This window comes from Peromyscus maniculatus, chromosome 1, assembly GCF_049852395.1.
Source record: "Peromyscus maniculatus bairdii isolate BWxNUB_F1_BW_parent chromosome 1, HU_Pman_BW_mat_3.1, whole genome shotgun sequence".
Taxonomy (NCBI): domain Eukaryota; kingdom Metazoa; phylum Chordata; class Mammalia; order Rodentia; family Cricetidae; genus Peromyscus; species Peromyscus maniculatus.
In genome coordinates, this window is record NC_134852.1 from 97,169,037 (window position 1) to 97,191,919 (window position 22,883).

The 22,883-nt window shown below is 37.1% G+C and overlaps 1 protein-coding gene across 1 annotated transcript in view; it reads right to left on the reverse strand.

The window, feature by feature from the left end:
• The window catches only part of LOC102921242 (vomeronasal type-2 receptor 116-like), a 31,849-nt gene extending 11,311 nt beyond the window's left edge, over positions 1-20,538 (reverse strand). Inside the window, exon 1 of the mRNA XM_076565782.1 lies at positions 20,333-20,538. Coding sequence (XP_076421897.1) covers positions 20,333-20,538 — 206 coding nt within the window. The remainder of the gene's footprint in view (positions 1-20,332) is intronic.
• Positions 20,539-22,883: the final 2,345 nt, after the last annotated feature.

Sequence of the window (22,883 nt, forward strand, 5' to 3'; positions counted from 1 at the left end):
GCTTGTCACTGCTTCCAGGCCCATACACCTCTGCAGGCCGCCACCTGGCCTGTATGTCTCTGCTGGTTGCCGCTGGGCCTGTATGTCCCTGTCGGCCACTGCCACTGGCCCGTCCACCTCCGCGAGTCACCGACCTGCATCTGCCTGTCTCTGCCTGTTCTATAATTTTTTTTGAAACATTTTGCTATAGTTACCAAGTTCTGTTATTATGGTCTAGGAGAAAGTGAGTATTTTTTTAAATTGCTTTGGAATGATCTTTCTCAAATGGCATTTTACCATCTGGAATTTTCCTATAGTTTTCTTTGTTGTCTCTGAACATGATGAGTAGCTTATGTAACATAAAGAAGTTTCTGTCTAACCCAAAATCTTCTCTTGCCACTATCCTGGAATTTTTGTGCATAACACATGTGGAAAATGAAGGAGTTTCATCGTCTACTGTATTTGTGGTGCTTTTTTCAACAAAAACAGAACTGTCTAAAGCCATGAAATTGTGATGAGCATTAGAAATGGGAAGTCAAATATATTTTTGTCCACAGCTCATAGGACACCTATGGATTCATAAAAAAGTGGTTTTTGTTCTTATTTTCAAACAACTAATTTAGTTTTTATTGTCTATTATAGCCTAAATAAGAACCCTTACATGTCTGGTACCAACTAGAAAGCTCTATTTTCCCATGATTTGTATTTTTCTGTGTTGTCTTGCAGGTTTCTGTTGGTTTATTCAACTATGAAAAACTTCACTGTGAAAACCCTCTCCATATATAGATAGTAGAGAAAAAACAGATCTTGGATTTATACTCATAGAGTAAAAACATTAAAAATGATAAACTTTAACAACTGATAAATGCTAAAAGCTAGTCTCTTTTCTTTAAGTTTTTAAGTTTTTTTCCCTCATTAGAAAACCACACTCCAGTGGAAGGCACCATATCCAAGAGAATCTGAGTAGTACAAATTGGACATGGTAGCCTTAAACAAATGTGGAATACACCTTTAATCTTAGCACTCTGACAGAAAAAGACAGTTCTTTTTGAGTTCAAGGCCCACCTGGTCTATTGGTGACAAGGATACACAGTTGGGTGGGTAGGGAAGGGTGGATGACATGGCACAGTTGTGAAAGAGGCATGAATGTAATCTGATTACATTATATTAAAGTCTGAAGCAATGGAAATAAAATAGTACATGCTAGTGTACTATTTTATCTTAAATAGTACATGCTAGTGTTCATATGTGATAAAATGAGTGGGTCACTAATGCAGTGCTCATGGGATATCCATCAGGAAAATATTCTGAATGATTCTTTGCATATTACTCAATAGTAAAATTTTAACTATAATACAATGGAGTTTTAACATTCTCCAGTACAATACCTGAGGTAACAAAGACAACATACACACACTTATTAGATTTAGTTATGCTGTGCTTTATACATTGGTTAGGAATTGCAGTCAGGTTGTGTTACTTGCCAAATGATGAATGACTGAAGCAAATATGATATACACAGAAGATCATTTGTCCCCCATTATAGAATACTGAAGTCCTGTCATCTATAAGACAATCTGTAGGCTATTGGTTAGAATAGATGCACGAACCAGGCACAAAAGCACAGGTGTCATGGTTTCTAACATGTAGAAGAATAAAGTAGCTGATGAGAAATCAGTAGGCTTTAATCTGATTTGAAGTGTGGATCAAAAAAATGTAAAAATTTAGAGCCTCAGATTATTAAATTTTAATCTTAGTACTCATTTACAGAAGGCTGAAGTAGAATTTTTTCCAAGACACAAAAGTAATTGGGCTATTTTTGATAGGGAGACTTTTAATGACTGTTTCTATTTCCCTGGGAATTTCATGTCTATTTAAGTTGTTTATCTGATCTTGATTTAACTTTGGTAACTGGCATCTATTGAGAAAATTATCCATTTCTTTTAAATCTTCCAATTTTATAGAGTACAGGTTTTTGAAGTATGACCTAATGACTCCTTGGTTTTACTGGGAGTCTGTTGTTATGTTCCCAGTTTTATTCCTGATTTTCTTATTTTGAATGTTCTCCATCTCTGCTTTTATGTAGTTTGGATAAGAGATTGCCTATCTAAGTGATTTTCTTTTTTTTTTTTTTTTTTTTAGTAAATTTATTTTACAATATCATTCAGTTCCACATAATAGCCACAGATTCCCCTGTTCTCCCACTCTCGCCCCCCTCCCCCTCCCCCACCCCACCCCCCATTCCCACCTCCTCCAGATCAAGGTCTCCCCCGAGGACCGGGATCGACCTGGTAGACTCAGTCCAGCCAGGTCCAGTCCCCCCCCTCCCAGACCGAGCCAAGTGTCCCTGCATAGGTCCCAGGATTCAAACAGCCAACTCATGCAATGAGCCCAGGACCCGGCACCAACACACAGCTGCCTCCCAAACAGATCAAGCCAAATGACTGTCTCACCCATTCAGGGGGCCTGATCCAGTTGGGGGCCCCTCAGCCTTTGGTTCATAGATCCTGTGCTTCCATTCATTTGGTTATTTGTCCCTGTGCTTTATCCAACCTTGGCTTCAACAATTCTCGCTCATATAAACCCTCTTCTTTCTCACTAATTAGACTCCCAGTGCTCCACCAGGGGCCCAGCCGTGGATGTCTGCATCCAGATTCCTCAGACCTTCCTTGGATGGGGTTTATGGCACAACATCCTGAGTGAGGTGACCCAGACTCAGAAAGACAAATATGGTATGTACTCACTCATAGGAAGATGCTAGATGTGGAACAAGGATGACTGGACTGCTACTCACATCACCAGTGAGGCTACCTGGAAAACGGGACCCCCAAAAAGACACGGAGCAATGGATGAGATCTACATGAACAGCCTGGTCATGAGTGGAAACAATGAAGGGCGACGGTCGAGGGAAAGAGATTGGGAGATCCTAGCTGGATCAAGAAAAGAGAGGGAGAACAAGGAATAGGAGACCATGTTAAATAAAGACCACATGAGAAGGGGAGGAAGCAGAGAGCTATGGAGGCCCACAGAGATCCACAAAGATACCCCCACAAAAGACTGCTGGCAATGGTCGTGAGATGGCAGGAACTGACCCATTCTGGTGATGGGATGGCCAGACACCCTGTTAGTTGTGCTAAGTGATTTTCTTAAAGAACAAACTCTGTTTCATTGATTCATTTCATTGTTCTTTGTTTCTATTTGATTGCTTTTAGCCCTTAGTTTGATTATTTCCTGCCTTCTACTCCTCTTGGATGTGTTTGCTTCTTTTTGTTCTAGAGCATTCAGGTGTGTTGTTAAGTTGCTAGCATGGTATAGTCCAAAATTCTTTATGGAGACTCTTAGTGCTATGATCTTTCCTCTAAGCAACTCATTCACTGTGTCCCAAAAGACTGACTATGTTGTACATTCATTTTCATTGAATCCTAGAAAGTATTTAATTTCTTTCTGTCTTTATTCATTGACCCAGCGGTAATCCTATAGGGATTTTTTTTTCAATTCCCATAGATTTCTAGGCTTTCTGTTGTTTCTGTTGTTGAAGTCCAGCCCTATTCTATAGTAGTACGATAGAATGCAGAAGGTTATTTCTATTTTCCTATATCTGTTGAGACTGCTTTTGTGACTAGTATATGATCAATTTTGGAGAAAGATATGTGAGATGCTGAAAAGAAATAATATTACTTGGTGTTTGATGAAAATGTTCTCTAGATATCTGTTAAGTCCATTTCAATTGTAAAATTTATTTTCTCTAGTGTTTCTCTCTTTGTTTTTTTGTCTGAGTTACCTGTCCATTAGTGAGAGTGGGATATTGAAGTCTCCCAATAATAATGTGTGAGGGTCAATTCACTTCATGGTTTAAGCTTTAGTAATGTTTCTTTTCCTGATAGAAGGCTCATATCCAATCTATATAAAGAACTCAAGAAACTAGACATCAACAAACCAAACAATCCAATTAAAATATGAGATATAAACATAAATAGAGAACTCATTAGAGGAATATGAAATGACTTAAAAACAGAAATGTTCAACATTCTTAGCCATTAGGGAAATACAAATTAAAACTACCTTGAGATTCCATCTTACACTTATCAGAATGGCTAAGATCAACAACACAGATGATAGCTCATTTAGCCTCTTGGTAGTGGAACACACCTTAAATCCACGCAATCTGACAGAAACAGACAGTTCTTTGTGAGTTCAAGGCCCACCTGGTCTACAGAGTAAGTTCAAGGACAGCCACAGCTACACAGAGAGACCATCTCAAAAAACAAACAAAATAAAATAGAGGAAAAATAGTAAACAAGGAACAAAGCAAAACAAATGACAGTTCATGTTAGACAGGATGAGGAGCATTGTTGGTGGTTGTGCAAAATCACATAGCCACTATGGAAATTAATCCAGTGGTTCTTCAGAAATTTGGGAATCATTTTAACTCAAGATCCAGCAATACCACTCTTGGGCACATATCTAAAGTACACACCATCCTACTACAAGGACTTCCTCAACTGAGGTTCATAGTGGCTTTATTTAAAATAGCCAGAAACTGGAAACAACCTAGATGTCCCACAACTGAAGAACAGATAAAATATGGTATATTTTCACAATGGAGTATCTTAACTAGGCTTTCTATTGCTGTGAAGAGACACCATGACTATGGAAAGTATCATAAATGAAAATATTTAATTGATGTGGCAACCTCCAATTTCAGAGGTTTAGTCCATTTTCATCATGGTCAGGAGCATGGTGGCATGAAGGCAGAGATGGTGCTGGCTACTTCTTGATCAGAAAGCAGCAGAAAGTGGACTGAGATACTGGGAGCCCCCATATGAAACCCCAAAACCTACTCCTGCAGGGATATACTTTCTCCAACAAGGCCATACCTGCTGCAACAAAGCCACACCACCTTATTTTGCTACTCTCTATGCTCTTATGGGGGCCAATCACAATCAAACTACCACATTCTACTTCCTGCCCCCAACAAGAATTTAACAATATCAAAATGCATTTAGTCTTCAAAAGTCCCCATAGTCCTCTCAACAATGTTTAAATTCCAGTCTTTTCTGACATTTATGCACTCTCTTAATTCTAATACCCTATAAAATCTCTCTTAGTTAGTGTTTCTATTGCTGTGAAGAGACACCATGACCATGGCAACCCTTCTAAGGAAAAGCATTTCATTGAAGTGGCTCACTTTCAGTTCAGAGGTTCAATCCATTATCATCATGGTGGGGCATGGCATCATGCAGGCATACATGGTGCTGGAAAAGTAGCAGAAAGTCCTACATCTTGTAGGTAACAAGAAATGGTTTGAGATATTGGGCAGTATCTTGTGTATATATGGAACTTTGAAGCACACTTCCACAGTGACACATTTTCTTTTTATTGGACACCTCACACAGCCTTGATGCAGAAGGAAGGGCTTGGACCTCTAGATGTACTTCCTTGTAAGAAGGAATTGGGTGGATGGGTTGGGAGGGAGAGGCTGGAGGAAAGGGAGAAGAGAAGAGGGAGATCTTTGATAGGTATGTAAAATGAATAAAAGTTTTCTTAATAAAAATAAGTGGGACACTTTCTTTAACAAGTCTAGATATACTCCAACAATGCAACATCTCCTAATGGTGACACTCTCTTTGGGAGCCATTTTCTTTCAAAACTGCCACATTCCATTCCCTGGTCCCCAAAGTCTTGTAGACATATCATAATGCAAAATTTCATTCAGTCCAACTTCAAAAGTTCCCATAGTCTATAACAATCCCAAACTTATTTACACTTCCAAAGTTCAAAGTCTCTTCTGAGATTCATGTAATTTTTTAACTATAATCACTTGTAAAATTAAAATCAAAATCAGATTACATTCTTCAAACATATAATGGCATAGGATATACATTGCCATTCCAAAATGCAGGGAAGGGAGCATAGTAAGGAAATACAGGAACAAACCAAGACGAAAACCAATTGGGCAAACTCCAAACTATGCATCATCATGCCTGATCATCAAAATGCTCTTCAGACCTCCAACTTCTTTTGGCTTTGTTTAGTGCAATATACTTCTTTCTCTTGGTCTGGTTCTACTCTCTCTTAACAACTTCCCTTTGCAGTTATCCTGACATCCATAACATCCTGGGGTCTTCAAGACAATTCAGGCTTCAAAATCACAGCTTTATGCAATGTTTATGCAATGGTCCTTCTAGGCCTCCATTCAGAGACACCTCTGACACATGCCTAACTCAGCAGCTTTCCTTAGTGTTGGGGCAAATTTCATTGCCTCTTTCTTCTATAGTTAACTCTAGAACCACATAACCATGGTCTGCTGCTTTCTGTGGCTGGATCATGGCCCTGTCATTCAATTATATCTTCACCAGCTTTTTGTCTTTTACTGTCTAAGCTTTGCTGTCCTGAAACTTGATCTGTAGACCAGGCTGGCCTCAAACTCAGAGATCTAACAGCCTGTGCTTTCCAAGAGCTGGAACTAAATGTGTGCACCACCACACCCTGCTCTAAGCTTTTCTTTAAATCCTTTTCATAAGTTGGAAACTTACCTGGTGGTGTCTTGCCATGAGGTTATCACTCCCATTATTTCATTTCTTCATCCTTTAATCTCCTTGAACACATAAATTAGCTCTATTCTACTTCCTGGTTCCCCTTTCTCCATCTGCACATTTTATATTTTTGTTTGCTCTTCTTGCTCTTTTTGTTATTAAACTTCATCAGAGTTAACACTAATACCAACATGACAGAGTCTATATTAGGCAATCAAATAATTTCCTCCCAAAGAATTAATCTGAAACTCTTCACTTTAGCCTTATTCTGACTCAGACAAGGGCAAAAAGAAGCTACATTCATCACCAAAATGCCACAAGAATGATCTTTAGGCCACATATTAATATTCTTTTCCTTTTTAACCTCTTGACCGAGCACCCCACAGTTCAAATAACTTTTTGTGCCACTGTCTTCCTTTCTACTACTAGTATGGCCCATTAAGCAGCACTTAAAGCATTCCACTGCTTTTCTAATCAAAACTCCCAAAGGCCATATTACTCCAAACAAAAACATGGTCTAGTCTATCACAGTAATACCCCAGTCCCTGGTACCAACTTCTGTCTAAGGATTTCTATTGCTTTGAAGAGACACTATAACCACTGCAATTCATTTAAAGAAAAACATTTAAGCCGGGCGGTGGTGGCGCACGCCTTTAATCCCAGCACTCGGGAGGCAAAGGCAGGCGGATCTCTGTGAGTTCGAGGCCAGCCTGGGCTACCAAGTGAGTTCCAGGAAAGGCGCAAAGCTACACAGAGAAACCCTGTCTCGAAAAACCAAAAAAAAAAAAAAAAAAGAAAAGAAAAACATTTAATTTAAGTTGCAGTTCATGGCTCGGAGGTTTAGTCCATTATCATCATGGTGGGGAGCAGGACATCACGCAAGCAGACATGGTGCTGGCTACATCTTGATCAGAGTGAAACAGCAAGTGGGCTGAGACACTGGGTGTTAACTTGAGTATAGCATACCTCAAATCTGTCCTCACAGAGACACACTTCCTCCAAAATGCCATACCTACTCCACTGAAACCACACCTCCTTTATAGTGCTGCTCCCTATGAACTTATGGGCCCCAATTATATTCAAATTACCACAATTGCTTTTTACCCAGCTGGTAGAAAATAAATGACATCATGAAATTTGCAGGCAAATGTTTGGAACTAGAAAAAATCATCTGGAGTAAGGCAACTTAGACCCAGAGAGACAAACATGATATGTACTGTGATATGCACTTATATGTATTATTATAAGGGAATATTGGTTGTTATGCAAAAGATTATGATGCTGAAAACCACAGACAAAACTAAGTAACAAGGAGGGTTCTTAGAATCCCCTGGGAAGGGGAAAATAATAGATTTTGTGTGTGAATTGGGAAGGGGTTAGGATGGGAAGATGTGGGATCAATTGGGGGAGAGAGGGATGGAGGAAGACAGTACAAAGAGAGGCTGCTGAAACTGGTGGGTATTTAAGGGGCAATATGAAAATGTAGTTCAGTGGAAACTTCCAGGAACTTATGAGGTTGACCCTGACAAGGAATGCAACCAATGGAGAAGATGAAGCCTGAACCAGCCACCTTCTGTAACCCGGCTAGGACCCCCAGCCACAAAATCCATGATCTGCAACCTGGCCTATTGCAAGATGTGATGGGACAATAGTGGCTCAGAGCTTGTGTGAGTGGCCAACCAATGACTGATCAAACCTATTACCAATATCATGAGAGGAAGAACATGCCTGACACTGCCTGGATGGCCAGGATCTGGAAATTGGATGCCTCGGAGACCTAGAGTAGAACAAAACATTACTGACAAAAAAAATCATGAAATCATCCCTAATGGTATTCTGCTATACTCATATGATTTGGTGCCTATCTCATCAGTCAATTAAGAGAAGGTACCTCCAGCGACTGATGGATGCAAGTACAGAGACTATAGCTAAACATTAGACAGAGCTAAGGGAACTTGGTAGAAGAGGGGTAGAAATTATTGCAGTAGCCATAGGGGTCAAGGATACCAAAAGAACACAACCCACAGAATCAGTTGAGCAGGGCTCATAAGGGTTCCAAGAGATTGAAGCAACAACCACAGAACCTGCACAGGTCTGCATCAGACTTTCTTCATACATGTTGTGGTTCTTTAGCTTGTGGGGTTTTTTTTGTTCCTAACAATGGAAGAGGAGGTGTTGTCTCTGACTCTTTTGCCTGCTCATGGACTGTTTCCTCCTAGTGGGTTGCTTTGTCCAGCTTTAATATGAGGGTATATGCCTAGTTTTATTGCATCATGTTATATCAAGTTCAACTCATGTCACTGAGATGCCTTCTCTTTTCTGAAGTGAAAGAGGGGAGCAGTGGATCTGGGGAACAGGGGAGGTGGGGGTATTAGGGTGAGGAGAGGTAGCAGAGACATCATTTAGGATGTATTGTATGAGGGAAGAATAAAATTTAAAAAATATTTCAGAGAAAAATTAACTGAAAATTTCAATTGTATTTTGTGTTATCATAAAGATTTCAGGAATGAGAAACATACACACAGAGAACTGTAATATAGTAATCATAATCTTCCTTTGAGTATTTGACCACATTTAATATAGTAATAATTTATATTTATATATAAATTTATTATATTGTTGTAAATACAAACAGAATGCATGAACTCTAAATAATTAATTTTAGTATTAATCTTATGTTTGTCACTTTACTGGGATGCAACAAAATCTCTAAGGTATATATTGCATCACCTCCATTTAATTAAACACTTGAAACTGCTCCCTCGTATAGAACCACCGAGGCATGAATTTTGTTCTGGTTTAGTACCAGGTGTGAATTTCCTATTGTGGAACTGGCCTTAAATCCATTCAAAGGCTGTCGGCATTAGTCAAGATAGTTGATTCAAAATCACACGAAGAAGCACATCCTACCTGGGATGACAGTATTTGAGCATGCAAGGGCCATAGCCAAAAAGAATATTGGTGCAATTCTCCACCAGCACCTTCATTCTTCCATCTTGCACTGTGAAGGCCATGCAGCAGGACAGGTTTTCCCAGTTCAGTCCCAATTCTGTAGTAAAAATGTATGGTGTCTTCAACAGCAGGGTCTCACCTTCTAGTTGTGGCATAATCAACAGCAATGGCAGTAGCCTTAATGGGTTGTGAGATGCTAGGGGACTGACTCCCTGGCAAACAACTTATAGGGATATAGCCCACCTCTGGCATGTTGGTTTACATTCAATAAATTTATGACTTCTCGGAGTGTCCATTTCTACCAATGTAGGTCATATATTTTGATTTCAACTTTTTAGGTGTTGTTTGAACAACATATTCCCCCTTTTAACTGACCCAGCCCCAATGAAGTTATATGGTAAGTGGAAGTACCATTATACCTGGTTGTCTTTAGTCCAATTATGCACGTCAATGTTAGTGAAATGGTTACCTCCCTCACTACCAATTCTTCATGGACACTCAAGCATGACTCTTTATTAGGTAAGATATTTAATGGTGGCTTCACCTGTGGACCACCTTGAGGGGATTGCTTGTAAGAGACTTGTGGCAGTGACTTCATGGATAAAGGAATAATTTCATCCCTCACTGAGAGGTATATGTCTTATGAAGTTTACCTTCCAATCCCATGCAAGGCAGGTTGATTTATTTGTATGTTCCATTCAGCCATCCATTTTTTAAGGCTGCAATCAGGAATGGGCTCTACATGTTTGGATTGCATGTAAAATACCAGAATATTTCACATAAACGCCAGTAACTTTAACTATTTTCAAATCTATATTAGCTCCCCTCTGACCAGACTTAGTAGCAGCATCCAAGAGGACCAAATGGTCCATAATTTGTTAATATCTGCTTTTTGATTTCCAGGATCTTTAATTGGCTGTGGAATGTCACATAGAAAACTACCATGGGTTCTGATTTCTGTTTATGTTTATTATGTTTTTCTTTCCACATTTGTCCCCACAGTGTTAGACTCAGCAACTGTCAGTACTACTTTTGCTATATAGACATCCTTTATGATGCTTTTGACTATAGCCCAGGTGTCAGTACAGATAGCCATAGGCCAACTATCATGAGTTACCACTATCAATACTGCTTTTAACTCTGTTAATTGGTTACTTTTTCCTTTTCGAGCCACATGGTATCTGTGTTCATTTGTATTGATATAGCAACTCATTCTTGTTAGGTGTGTGTATAAACACCTTCTGTGTACCAGGCATCAAATGGGATGGGGCTTATCACTTAAAGTACTTTACTTAGTATAGCTGTTGTTTCATTTACTGGGGACTTTTCAATGGCTTTAAAGACACTGGTTCTAGGAAAGCCTCCATGAGATTGGTGATATGGCTTGCAAACACCATGCATTGTTTCTGTAAGTATAAATGCCACATCTGCAAAGATTAATTTTATGTCCCACCAAAAAGAGATTTATCCAGAAAGGCTTAAGTTTAGCCTTTTGTTTGTTATACTGTTTTTCAGGTCACTGAAGTAAGACCAGTTATAAATTTGATCTTCTATGATGTTTTATGTAATGGCAACAGTTGCTATTCTAGTACTGTGTACCGGGCTTCTACTTCTTTCCAGAACAGAGACCATTTGCTAAAGTTGTATTTTCTTCAGCTATATCCATCTGAAATTCTGATGAATTATAGCAGGAAGGAACACTAGGGTAGTGTGGAACACAGGTGTTGATCTTGCTCTACAATGACATTATTCTGCCCAAAAGCATCTTGAGCCTTTTTGTCCCAATTAAATATAGCAGTATTCTTTATTAAGTTACACAGAGTACAGGATTCTTGGGAATGATGGGATATGAAAATCTGCCAATATCACAAAATCCATCAAAATTTGTATAGATCCTTTATATTTACAGGCACAGACTATTGTGATATTTTGTGAAAAACATTGTCAGGTATCACATACATATTTACCAGGCCATGATGGCTCCCAAAATTTTCCAGCTGTTCTTGGCCCTTGAATATTTTGCAGATTAATCTTCCATTCCCATTATTTTAGATTTACCTGTATGTCCTTCAGAAGCTTTTCTAAATATTTAAAACACTCAAGAATAGATAATGTAATGAACTCTTTCTAGATGATGGGCAGGAGAAAGAAACATTCAGATCCATCATTACATAACAAATAGTGGGGATACAAAGATACCTTCATGAAGCACTCTGAAGTCCATTGTCATCTGATCTGATCAAGTTTCAGGTTACCTCAGTTGTTCACAACTAAGAAGATACTAAAGTAAAAAATAATTGAGGTCTAATACAGCTTGGAAATGTTCCATCCATGTATACCAATTAATTTTTTTTTTCAGACCGAGGTTGGGTGAAAAAAAAACATGAATGGAAGGGATTTACTTAGTTTTCTATAACCCTCAATGCTTCTCTCTGAGCAATTACAATTCCATATCCTAGAGATTTCCATGGAGCTTTCTGATATTTATCCACCTTTTGTAAACTCTTATTTGTTGCTGATGTTTTCCTATGTCCAACCCGATCTGCAACCTCTCAGACCCAAGTAAACACACAGAGGCTTATATTAATTATAGGTGCATGGCCACGGCTCAAGCTTTTTGCTAGGTAGCTCTTACATCTTAAATTAGCTCATAACTATTAATCTATGTATTGCCACATGTTCTGTGGCTTTACCTGCGTCCTAGTACATGTTGCTCCTTGGGCAGCTCACTGGCATCTCTTCTCCCCTTCTTCTGGTCTCTCTCTTTGAATTTCGTGTCTGTCTCTAAACTGCCTTGACATAGGCCAAATATCTTTACTTATCAACCAATCAGAGCAACACATATTCACAGCGTACAGAAAGACATTCCTCCATCACTTATTGGTTTTGATTTAAATTGGTCACCCCTACTTACAAACAATAGAGAACATAGCCCCATTGCAACTGTTAGCACCCTGGTTTCAAGATGTTCTGGGTAGCAGTAGTTATTGACTCTTGAATTACTGTACCTGGCTCTCAGGGGAGTTAATAACTAGTCAAACTATCTCGACCTCTTGTATACCACTTTGCTGGACACAAATATATACTTGTCTTAGTTTCTTTTTTATTTATGTAGAGAGACAACATGACCAAGGCAACTTACAAAATAAAGCATTTAATTGAGATGTTGCTTACATATTCAGTGTTAGTTCATGAACATCATGGCAGAGAGCATTGCTATAGGCAAATGAGAATGACCTTCAAGCCATAACTGAGTGTTTATACCTTATCTGAAAATTGCAAGCAGGAAGGGAGACTAGGTATGACTTATGCTTTGAGCCTTGAGTTTTCTGCCTTCAGAGCAATCAGACTGATCCTATCTACTCCCCTACCACTCAGACTCTCTAACCACTCTGTAATAAGGTGTGTAACTGTTGTTTTAAAAGGCTTCTCTAGTTCAAGCAGTATAAACTCTGGGTATTTCCTATTTCTCTCATTTTCTTTACTGGACCGTGCTTCAAGCTCTCTCATAAATATTGGATTTTCCACTTGTTATTTTTATTTGGTTGGTTCTGTTTTTAGGTTTTTTTATACACTAATGTTTAAACTTAAGTGATATCTTTTATTACATTTACCACTGCTTTCTCATTTAAGTTATTTGTTTGCCAGATGAGAGGAAACCTTGAGGATGCTAGCCACATCTCTATCTTCATGTAATTCTGCCTTTACATAAACAATTTTCTGTTTCACTGCTATCTTAGCCTCACATGCTTTTGTAACTACACACAATAAGGACCAGTGAAGCGTCATTTGCTGCTGGCCTACATTCTTGACCCTTGTGTACTAATTGTAAAGATTGTAGTACTTCCTCTAAACATTGAACTGTTTACAGGACATCTCTGTATTATAGAGTGGACCCAATTCAATACCAAGGCATGCCATCTCAAACCACATAGAAGACTGCCATCCTGGGATTTACCCCAAAGACACTACTAATTCTGATGGCGAAGCCTTAGTTGCCTGTATCACTACCATAGATAGAACCATATAATGGCTGCCACACTGCAAGGGCATATTAGTACACCCTATACAGACAAGAACATCATTATCAGAATTTCTGTTGTTAATGCTCCTCTATGAGGCTGCTGAGACTAAGTTGCATGTATTGCTGCCATAGAAAGGAACATGGACTCTCCCTCACTCTCTTTTTTAATGGAATCCCTGTCCTCATGGCAATTATGTAAGGTGATGGACTTTTCCTTGGAAGAAACACATGTACCCATACACCCCAGACAAGAAATCCACAAAAAAGTTTGAAGTATGGATATCACCAAGGTCTAACTTGCGAACAACTGATTTTTATTCTTGTTTTTTGTAGGAATATGGGTGAGGAGTTAGTGACAGGATAAAAAATGACTGGGATTCAGTTGTAACAACTAAGCCCACCACAGTATGTGTCATCACTCAGCAGCATTATAAACCAGGAGTACACTGAACTATCTTCAGGCAGTTAAATATATTAGAAAGTCACCTTTCCAGCTGGATCAATTGCTCTGAACCTCTTGTTGGGATCTAGGGTAGATTATGCAACTTTCTGCGCTGCTTGGCTGATATGTGCTACTGTCACACAACTGTGCTTGTCTCAGAGTTTTCTCAGGAGAGAGAAATCCTGTAAGTTTTGTGGACTTCTTGAATATATTTTTGAGTTGTTTACTTTTTTGCTTAAGGAGCTTCCCTAGGAGATGGAATGTTTCTATCAAGTAGGAATCTGATGCACAATGCATTAAACTAATTCCTAATAACTTATTATTATACCTATCAATCAACGCATCTTCTCTCCCTCATCTTGAAACATTGCAATAGATTTTGTTTAAAACAGAGAATGACAACTAGCTTAGGTTTAGAGAATAGGAGCCTATAGAATGCTTAGTACCTAAGTTAATTTTATATATATATATATAATTATATATATATATATATATTATATATAATAACAATACCACCCTTCCATGATCAAGGATCACTGAGAAAGAGAATGCAGAAATTTTGTCAGCATCAGATGAGATAGATAACAACAAGAAAACATTATCTTCTGGCTACAGCAGGGCAGCTGCACAAAGGAAATTACAATAGTTTTGACAGTTTCCATAAAATATTTGAAAGTATAAGCCAAACCATATGCCAGCATAAAGAGGGAAGTTGAGCACAAAATTGCATTCATTAAAGCAACATTTAGGTGTTGTGAGGAGACAATGTTTTCTTCAAGAGTACAGCCCAACGTAACTTGACCATTCTCTATTGGAAGATGGCACATCCAAGAATATCTGGGAAGCAGAAATTGTTCTTGAAAGACTTTTTGAAAAAGACATGTAATTGTTTAGTTAGGGAGGAAGGAATACATTTAGGAAGAGTTGGTGGAGGGAGTTAATATGTACAAAACCTGTTGTGGGAACCTCTTAAAGGACTAACAAAAAAGATCACCCTAGGCAATCAGCTTCAGTAGAGAATAGGTATAGCTAGTGTAAAAATTTTTGAAACTTTCTTGAATGTAAATGAGTTTTATTTATTCCTTTCTTCTATTTGTTTTCATTATGCATCCACATGGAAGAGGGGAATTGCCAAAAACATTTACATCATGGCTATGATAATCAGGAGAAAATGTATAGTGAAAGTTAGGATTGGACATTTCCAGTGGAGGGTACACACTGACAATAATTGAAATCTCCTGCTAAGTGTACCACACACATACTGTGGCAACTTGAATTTCAGTCATCAAGTATGTGATCATTTGAGCAGATCTCACATCCAAACTATAACAATAATGGAAATATAGACAAATAAAATATACATAAGTGACAGAGGCCATGGGAATATACAGCAGATGACAATTATTGATTCAGGTGTTGACCTACCAAACGAATAATTCTCTGATGAAGGAATCTCATCAGTAAGGCTTAAAAGAACACAGACTCTGAAAACTTGTTTCTTCTGTATGTAATTTCTCTCATGTGCCACTACATTTCTTTCATAAAAACAGCTATGGGTATTTTTCCACTGCTTGTGTGTTTATCTCATGAATATATTTCATCTACTGTGTGTGTATACATATAGCTGTAGATGGTCAGGAAGATGATTTCTGCTTAGGCTGTATAATTTTGATGAATAGAAATAGTACTAGGATATTTTTCATTACTCAGACTGACATGGGAAAATGACAATATTCAGTTTTTTCAAATCCAAAATAGACTAGTTGCTCCTGGTGACAAATTACACAGGAGCAAGTTCCCAGGTGTCTGTCTGTTGAACCAAAGTCAGGTTGATAACATTAAGACATAAACTCCCTGGGCAATTGGCTTTCTGCATGTACTCCTAACCCCAAGGTTCAGCTAAGTAGCTGTTTATTGTTTAAGTCCTGAATTTCAATATCACTCTCCATCTGGGAACCCTGACCACTCAGAGCTCTGTGCCTGCTTCACTTTGCATGCCCAGTCAGTGTGATGTCCCAAGCCTGAGAGACACTGTATGATTCCTTATGTGTATCAGAATGGCTCTGTCTCTTATTGTTTACTCAAGAAATGCTTGGTGACAATGATAATATAATTCACATTTATCCAGAGATTTTGCATTGGAGACAGACATGTGTATGTACGACAAAGAAGTGTATATAAGACAGAAATATGTGTGTAGAGGAGAGTGTGAATGAGTGAGTAAGTGAATGAAGAGTGAATAAGTGATATAGTAGTCTATAAATGAATGTAGCAGAGTAGAGAAAAGAATTGTGTATAGAAGAAAGATATGAATATAGAGAGATATGGAGCTATATAGAAAAGAGATTTAACTGTGTGTTAGAGATATGTGGCTGCAGAGGAGAAATGGGTGTATTAAAGAGTGATATGTAGCTGTGTGTACAGAATATAACTGTGTACAACAGAGATATTTTCAGAGAGAGATTTTTTAGGAGGAAGTAAAAGAGAAACTTACCATCAGAAAGTGTGTGTTTCCTTATTTACTCCTCAGAGAGAAAAGTCTAAATCTCAGTTTATTAGTGGATTTTTTTTGCATCCCCTGGAGACATCTTGAAGCAGGCTCTCCCAAAGCCAACAGTACATAAGAGTCCTATTCTTTCTTCCACCAAACTAAAGTCATAAAGATTCTTTTGCTCAGCTACAGAAATTATGATTAGCTAGTGTATAAGGCTTAAAGACAAAATGATGGCATTTTTGTCACAGTCCACTGACAGGTGCTTATAAGATGAGAAGAAGATGAGTTTCAATTCTTCTAATGGACAGCACCTCAAAGTAGACGAAAACTGTATTCTACATTGCATGTTTTTACAGGTTGCATTGCATAGCACGTTCAAATTAGAAATATCCTATCTGCAATGACTCAGAACCTTAAAAGCTAACGTCAAGTTTTTGCTATTATTCTACCAATAATACAGCACACTTCTGTAGTTTTCCTTGAGTTGTAACACTTCTATCATTTCTGTAGCTTATAGGGTTTAATAAAAGCCTGTTCAGCACTGGTTATTTTCTTTCACTGTAATTTATTTTAAGAAGGGCTTCAAAAGAGTTGGTATGTGTGAAATCTAGTTTCTTAAACTACACACCAAGAAAATATGCCTAAGTTCAGAAGTGTAATTATATGATGAGGTATTGGTAAACACTTAATATTGTGGACAGATTGCATCTGATGGTATCTTGCAGATATTGGTCCAGTATATTTACTGTATTATACAATTAAAGATAAAAGCAAATGCATATAAAACAAGTTTACTTTAAATACTGTAATTTCTCACTAAATATATCCCAGAGATCAAACATATCTTACAGCAAATCAAGGGGTAAAACTGGGTTATGTCTATTTTTCTATGTTCACTACCATGACATATTATGTCTGACAGTTGAATATTATGAAGTATTATGACATTTTATTCTTTTCTAAAATTCATCACCTTCTTGCCTTAAACATTCTTGACTCAACATTATTTGTGTTAAACAAGAATCACAGGAATACTTTTTCACTGATAGAGAACAAAATAATCCTAAACCAATTTGTAAATATTGTGTAACACTGAAAAATATTGCCAAAATGGATGGTCCCTTAAAGAGCAATTAATGTACAGATTTGTTATAAAATAAAGTAGAAAATGACTATTATTCCAAATATGATATAGTAAATTATAAATACTGAAAGTTATATATTGCTTTGTTACAACAAATGGTGAAAATTTTAAATTAATTTTATAGGAGCAGGGTTTCCATGCCACAGCTCTAACACATCATTAAATATATCACTAGTAACTCATGAGGAAGAATGTCTATTCATAATATGAAATATTCCACAAATGATATCTATTTGCTATGATTAGTATGTTTTTATTTGATTGAATTATAGCTATCATCTATAAGGTCAAATTTTTCTCCCTTTAATATATAATTCTATTAGAAGAAATACCATATAGGCTGATTTACATCCTAAGATTTTACTCACAAACTAATTTTCCTTATCAAGCATGCTATCATGTTTCTAATCATGACAGAAAAATGTGACTGATATAATAACCTTAAACTGAGAAACATTAAAGTCTTCTGTGTAGCCATTATATATAATCAGAAACATATAGTTATTTTGGAAATACAGTTTATGTTATTTAACAATGAAATAAATATGCAACCTATATTTAATAAATGTACATATATATTAAGGACAAAATGAAGAAATGGTCAGAACTATATCACATTTTCTGCACACTTGAGATATTTATGGAAACATTAATACTTTCTTTCATAACTAGTATTGACCTTATGTGTAATGTATTTGTATAAAGACAAAGACAAGAATCTAGATGGAGAATAGTTACTGTGTTATGCAATATTGAGCTCTCTTTAGTTAGTAGAAATGAAAATGTTTCTTTGGACCTGTTTTATTTTGTGCCTCATAATTTTGTAAGCCTGAATAGACAGAGTACCTCTGATTTCAACTTTGTGTTTTTCAGAAAAAAAAAAAAACAAAACAGTGCTCTTATCAAAGAGAGTTTATGTCACTGAAGCACAATGGTCCATCAGTTGAGAACTCAGTGTTCATGAAAGAAAGGATTGCATATTTCATCAGTTTGATTCCCTAGATGATAATTTTTTCCTCTAATGTCCAGGGTGTTACATATACTTTACTAACATGACACATTTAAACCTCATCTGTAATGAAGTGTTTTTGTTTTTGTTTTTCAAGACAGGGTTTCTCTGTGCAGCTTTGGCACCTTTCCTGGACCTCACTCTATAGCCTAGGCTGGCCTTGAATTCACAGAGATCTGCCTGCCTCTGCCTCCCGAGTGCTGGGATTAAAGGCATGCACCACCACGGCCTGGCCATAATGAAGATTTTTATGTCAAACTCTGCTGCACAACCCCTTAGATCATTCTTATCTGTATCTGATTTTGGATATATGAATCATCTCCTAATTATTCTATTTCACTCTATGTATTACTTTTTGAATTTAACCAATATGATGATATGATCCTTTTCTCTCTAATTCTTCACTAAGAATATTTTTAACAAATATACCAGCAATCAAGAAATTTTATGAATTTTTCCATTGTTTTGTTTTCTTAAGAATATTCTCACATCTATTCTACAGTTTACATCATTCTGCTCTACTTTGAATTTCATTCATTGCTATACTATTACAAATCAAATACAGCTATGTCTCAGACTATCAGGTCCACTGTGCTCTTTGCCACACATATAACAGTATCCTACATTCAAGAGTCATCCAAAGAAAATTTCTTCAGCATAATTTTATTACAATTTCCTTCCTAATCAAAAATGTCAAATACTATAGAACAGTCATTAATAAAAAAATTATCAAACACGAAAATCAGAGTGTATTGTGTGCATATAAACATAATGCATACTTCAGTATATTTGAAGTAGTTTTAAAAAGAGACCTAATGTGGAATAGCTATCACAGATGAAAATTAGACAGGGAAAATAATATAAGAAAATTTAAAATAAGTAAATGTGCTTTAATAGTGAGAAATGGCCAAATTTGTAACTTTTTTTTTAATCTCTCTCTGACTTGTGAGCCATTATCATGGTCAACACCATTTATTATGGCACGTGAAAGGGGAATTAGGAGATCACTGTTTGCAGTGGCCTCCCATCTCCTAGCAGGCAAACAAATGTTCTAATGGAATACCCTAAACGGATGGATGATCCATGAACTTACAACCTAAGACTCCAACTCTTGTCATTGTTAACACAAGAAAAGTGTGGCTGTGCATATGAAACAGAATGGAGAGGAAAGCACAAAGTTCTCATAATGAGAAGGTACTTTATTCCCACCCTCAACTTCATCTGCAAAAAGTCACACAACACAGAAGTTATAAATGTATGACAGATAGATTATTTGCACAAAACCCAAGGTATCTTCTAAAGATAGTTACCCATAGGTCATACTGGATGTACTCAATGTACTAAACTTGGGAACTGGGTATTCTGTGTTAATAGATGAAACATCATCAGACCTCATAAACAATATTTTACAGCAGCCTTCAAATGCTGTGTTTGAGGATTTGTTTCCCAGGAGAACTATAACATAGCTAGAAGTAGCAAATGTCACTACAATGTGTATCACTCTAGGATAATGGAAAGCTGTTCATCTATTTCAATTTCTGTTCTGGAAAATGTGATGCTAGAAAGATAGACACCAAATTCCCTTTACCAGTAAAAACAGTGAAATTATTACCAGTAAGACTTTGCTTAAGTTCTATGTAGTGAGGGAGTACAAAACAGACAGAAGACAGAGAGAATGATGGTCTAAGTAGTAGTAGACATTGTACTCATTATTTATCATGACATTTAATGAAAAATAAATTAAGTACGTACTGCTTGTCTAGATTTCCACTGAAGTGATCATTCTTCACGTGTCCACTCTTAGTATAAATGGAAAAGAAACAATCAAGTTCCTTATCTCCATCCTGGTTTTCCTTGTCTTTTATTCTCAAAAAGCACTTGGGATCAGTCAAGCTGCAGAAAAGGGAGGAAAGCATTAGAACCAAGAAGACAAAAGTCAAAGAGAAAATATTCATCATGTCACAAAAGCTGTGAGCCTGAGCAAAAGTGTAGTGTGAAACATTAGGTGGAATCCCATTTATCAATTTTGCATGTGTGGTCCTACTTGTCTCTCTTTTTATACTCTAGCATCTTCTAAGGAGTGTATTTATGACTGTCAACACTTTTCTTCTCAGCTTGTTGTTCTCCTCTGGAGGATTGTTAAACAATTTCTGGCCTGGGGCTCTGCATCTGAGTTCCTATGTTTAGGTGAAATAAGGAGACATTCCACCTATGTTAATTCTTCTCTTCAGTATCCCTCATGACTCCATCTATGTCAGTGGACATGAGGGACCCAGACATGTTGCCTTTCAGCCAAATTTGCTAAAGTGCCCAGTTCACCAAACCTTTCTCTAATCCCCATTTGATATAGTTTACTAGGCTTACTTCAGACACTCAAAAGCAAGTTTGAGGTGGAAGTGAGGAACAGCCCATACATGGCATTGCTTATTAAACTCTTAGAGATATTTCCATGTATGTCCATGATAGCGAGTCATATCCTCACGTATTTGATGTCCAAAGACAAAAAGAACATACACTATGAGCCTCCCACACATCTGAGTACCTGCCAATTGAACAAAATTCCCTGGAATTGAATGTGTTTCATAAAGAACCAATAATCATTCTAAATCACAAAGGCCCATAAAGATCTCAGAATCAACACAGTAACTCAAGTTCTATTTAATGTTTCCAAACACAGCCAGGAGTTAGTCCACACTGTTGACTGTCTTTTGATCAGCTATTTCATCATCTGCAACAGTGTTTTTTTTACCTATTTTTAATACTTGCATCTGAATTGTGTGCTAGCTGTGTATTGCCTTTACAATTAAATAATGTGTTCTGCTTTCCTGCTTTTTCACTGAGAAACTGTAATTGTTGCATTGTAGAATATAAACTGCCAAGGGGAGAGTGTACACATGGGTCTTATATGAGGATGCTCCTTACACCAATATAAGATGGATGAGATTCCTCAGTAAGGCAAAGTAGTTAATTTTGTTGAGGGCTAATATGCATGAGGATTCAAAATGTTGTAAAGAAATCTTGGCTAATCCTCTGATTGGGAATATCATTTCAAAGTCAATGCTAAATTTTTTTTTTTTTTTTTTTTTTTTGGTTTTTCGAGACAGGGTTTCTCTGCATAGCTTTGCGCCTTTCCTGGAGCTCACTTGGTAGCCCAGGCTGGCCTCGAACTCACAGAGATCCGCCTGGCTCTGCCTCCCGAGTGCTGGGATTACAGGCGTGCGCCACCACCGCCCAGCTAATGCTAAAATTTTTAAATTTTTCTCTTCTGTGATAATTTCATGTGGAAAGTATTATGATACTTATACATAGATATTAGGTAGGAGAATTAGTCATTTACAGGAAGAAATATGCTCTCTCTTTTTCTCAAGACAAAATAGAAAAATCTAGTGTAAGTGCATATTTATGTAACTAATTGTTATGCCAATTATTAGTACTATTTGGATAGCAGTTTCATTAAGTTTTACTCTCAATGCTTGACATTTGGGTGTTTGTAGCTTTATATGTTTTTTTTTCTATGTCTTCTGTCATATTGCATTTGTTTCTGTGTATGTTTTGTGTCATGAATGTGGTGTTTTCTTATTAAGACTTGTAGGAATCTACTAGTCAATATTATAATAAAATGTTTTTTTATGTATAGAATGCATGGTCTAGTGTGATGTTTTATGTTCCCCCTAATGTGTTAGAGTTACTTTTCCATTTTATATGTGTACTGTTTTTGAATGTTAAATAGTAATTACTTTATATATATTGAAGTTTACTGGTAATCTCATCAATTTTTTTTAGTATTGATTATGATGATCTATATGTATAGGAGGTCATTCTATCTCATACATTCTCATTTTCTTTCTTTCTGTAGTGTTTTGTTGTTTCAATTTACTACTCTTATACTTGGTATGTTTCTTAGATTGTCCTTGAACTCTTTTTTTTTTTTTTTTTTTCCGAGACAGGGTTTCTCTGTGTAGCTTTGCGCCTTTCCTGGAACTCACTTGGTAGCCCAGGCTGGCCTCGAACTTACAGGGATCCGCCTGCCTCTGCCTCCCAAGTGCTGGGATTAAAGGCGTGCGCCACCACTGCCCAGCTGTCCTTGAACTCTTACCCTCTTCATTTCATATTCCAAGTGCTGGGAATAACAATTAGGGCCACTACACCTGACAAGAGCTTCCCAGTTTTCAATGTGATGGTTTTTCCCTTCCTTCTTAAATTTCATCTTAGGTATTTTGTTGTTGAATGAAATTGTAAATGAGTTTTTCCTGAGGTATTTTGCAATAACTTTGTTGTTGATATAGAGAAATGCTGAGAACAT